Raw genomic sequence first — 3,054 nt, 5'->3', positions numbered from 1 at the left:
CTGTAGCGTGTTTTATTTCACTAATTGAAAGGCTTTTGAGTTGTCTTTGGACGTGATGTGACTTACTCTTATGAATAATAAGGTATGTTACTATACCATATTTGGACAGATGTTTTCATGTTGTTATTGGCATCACTTGTAAATTGTAATCATTGAAGGTTGAGATATTTGTAATTACTTGGAGTTGACAATTTTGAGACATTCTTCTTTTGCAATGAAAATTGTATTTTTCACAAAATATCTTCCTTATAACTATGTTAACGACCAACAGTACTTTTGGGGGAAAAAAAAGGGAAATATGATGTTCAAACATGGACTTTATCTAAAAATATTTTTTGTGCTAGTGATGTTCTTCAAGGCTAGGTTTGTGACAAGATTGAGTTCCTTATTTTTAGGAAGAAATCATGAGAGATATAGAACATATATAATATCTTGTGTTCAAAATCATAGTCTGTGGTTGTTGCATTTTTCGACCGAGGTCTTGATTTTTCCCAAGAAATTCATCACGTGAATAAATAAGTGTTGCAGGAATAGTTTTGTCCCAGCAATGGCTTCCTTCACTGCCTTAGCTAAGAATGTGATAAGTAGGTTGGGGAAGATGTGTAAGATGGCATGACTATCCAAGCTCCATTTAAATTCACATACTTTTGTAAGCTTTTAGGGAGAGAAAAGGCAAATAGGATAAAAGAGATGGTGAGTTATGTAATGTACTGTAGCAACTTTATTAGTCCGGTGTAGAATTGATGGTGGTATTCATGTATGTGTTGCAGATATACTTCCTTACTCTACAGGATACTTTTGGAATCTGCAATTCGTAACTGCGACCAATTTCAAGTTAAAAGTAATGATGTCGAAAGAATTATTGATTGGGAGAATACCTCTCCTAAACAGGTGGGAATTCCATTCAAGCCGGACAGAGTGCTTCTGCAGGTGAGAGCATGAAGATATTGGTGCTTTGGGCTAGGGATTTCTATTGTACATTAGTGATTTTGTTTCTATAAGTTTCTTCTAATATTGGCTTTATTTGTAAAATTCATTGAGCTTTTGATGTAATTCTCAGGATTTTACTGGGGTGCCTGCTGTTGTTGATCCTTCTTGTATGTGGAGATACAATGAACAAGCTTGGTGGTGATTCTAATAAAATTAACCCCTTGGTATGCCACTTGCTCGTGCACATTAATGGATTTAGATTAATATTGATTTTCCTAGTTATTTATGGTTTGGGTTATGTAATGATTTTAAAATTGTTTGCCCTCAGGTACCTGTAGATCTTGTCATTGATCACTCAGTTCAGGTTGATGTGGCAAGATCAGATTATCTAAGATGAGGATGAATATCGGTCCACTGGAAATAGGAGATTATCTAGGTATTATATTTGTCAATCTCAACTATATGACAATTTCCCAATCTGTATGCGACTCACTAATTTGTGAAAATTTTCAGCAATTGGTGTCATATTTGCTGCGACCGACTCTGTGTGCACATTGCAGGTCTGGAATAATACATTTGTTGCATTCTTCCAGCAACTAACATATCAGATTTAATACTGAACTTAAAAATGATGATCATGCAGGTGCTAAATCAGGATGAAACACCTTTATTGTACAGTCTTGTATTTGGGGAAGGTGTGGTGAATGATGCTACGTCAGTGGTGCTTTTCAATGCAATCCAAAGCTTTGACCTTGAGCAAATTGACCTGTCAATTGCCTTGCAATTTCTTGGCAACTTCTTGTATCTGTTCATGACAAGCACATTGCTTGGGGTTTTGGTAACTGTTTCTCTTTCTAATCTATATCACTAGTGAGCATACACATTAATATTGATGTTTCATGCTGCTCTGGTCTAATGTATCTCCACCGTCTTGCAGTCAGGTCTGCTCAGTGCTTACATCATTAAAAAATTGTATATCGGAAGGTATCATCTTGACAGAGTTGTTATCATTTTCATTGTCAGCATTTACTGCGATGGTATTCCGTTGCGTTAATATATGTAGTTTATTTATAGCAAAAGTTGTAGATAATTCTTTGATGCCAAAAAATATATTTCATGTTTTCGCCAATCTATGTTAATCTGATATTCTGATGGGAAGTCTGACTGTTTAAGGATATTGTACGGAACTTACTCTGATTGTTTGAATCTACGTGACTGCTTCATTCCTGCTTGAAGCCTGAATAATACGATTCATTATCTTATTATTTTAAATGAGGGTTTGTAATCCAGCTGGTTCTATGTTTTGTTATTGAGACTCTTCCAGTCACTCTCTATTTGTTATTGAGACTTCTGATATTAATAATAAATATTATTGATTTTGAATCTCAAGAATTCTGTATTTTGAAATTCCAATAGTTCTTGATTGTTGGAACTGATATAGGTTGTCCTGCAGATTGGTATACTTAAAAATTCATGTGAAGTCATGTTGAAGGAATTGAAGAAATGGATGAAGCCCGAAAAGGTGATGCTGAAGTGATCAAGTGGGCAAGACTAGAAGTTCCATGTGATTATGCGTGAAATTTTTACTATAGAAATATTAATGCATTTTTTAACCAAATTTGGAATGTTTCAACAATTGGTTTGAATGATACATATTATGTGAACTTATTCATGCTTATGTATTTGGAATTATTTTAAGATGAAGGTGATGATAATTTGAGATATTGGGTCCAATTTCATAGTATTAATGCTTATATAATATAATGATTGTTAGAGAGGATTAGGAGAGGAATATATGTGAAAATAACTTAATAAATAATTAGCCACGGTTAAACTGTGGTTAAAGTAATGGTATAAACTAGCCACGGGTGTGGTTCACATTAGCCACGGTTGAACCGTGGTTAAGGAAATGTTACCACACTTCTCATAGATGTAGCTATATCATACATTGACTGTGGCTAAATTTTTGCAACGCCACTTATTGCTAGGGTCGAGGAAACCGTGGCTGGTGTATTTTGCCACGGTTTTTTGGTAAAATAGCCACGGTTATAACCGTGGCTAACAAGATATTTTTTTGTAGTGTATTATAACACATGTTATTTCATACGACATAGAAATACTAGT

The 3,054-nt window shown here is 34.5% G+C and overlaps 1 protein-coding gene across 1 annotated transcript; it reads left to right on the top strand.

Moving 5' to 3' along the window:
• LOC109360112 (sodium/hydrogen exchanger 3-like) lies at nucleotides 788-2,607 on the top strand. Its single transcript, XM_019604844.1, has 7 exons — nucleotides 788-930; nucleotides 1,061-1,154; nucleotides 1,259-1,366; nucleotides 1,444-1,490; nucleotides 1,574-1,768; nucleotides 1,868-1,914; nucleotides 2,384-2,607. The coding sequence occupies exons 3-7, from the start codon at nucleotides 1,324-1,326 to the stop codon at nucleotides 2,418-2,420; spliced, it is 369 nt and encodes a 122-aa protein (XP_019460389.1). The 5' UTR covers nucleotides 788-930; nucleotides 1,061-1,154; nucleotides 1,259-1,323; the 3' UTR covers nucleotides 2,421-2,607.

Source organism: Lupinus angustifolius, chromosome LG11, assembly GCF_001865875.1.
Source record: "Lupinus angustifolius cultivar Tanjil chromosome LG11, LupAngTanjil_v1.0, whole genome shotgun sequence".
NCBI lineage: Eukaryota > Viridiplantae > Streptophyta > Magnoliopsida > Fabales > Fabaceae > Lupinus > Lupinus angustifolius.
Note: the sequence above shows the minus strand (reverse complement) of the source record. Positions and strands in the feature narration are given on the sequence as shown.

Bases quoted from the DNA above. Each gene is read 5' to 3' on its own strand.
- LOC109360112 (XM_019604844.1), top strand. From the start codon at position 1,324: ATGAGGATGAATATCGGTCCACTGGAAATAGGAGATTATCTAG. The intron at 1,491-1,573 runs GTCTGGAATAAT...ATGATCATGCAG, and splicing joins ACTCTGTGTGCACATTGCAG to GTGCTAAATCAGGATGAAAC. The intron at 1,915-2,383 runs GTATCATCTTGA...GTTGTCCTGCAG, and splicing joins AAAAAATTGTATATCGGAAG to ATTGGTATACTTAAAAATTC.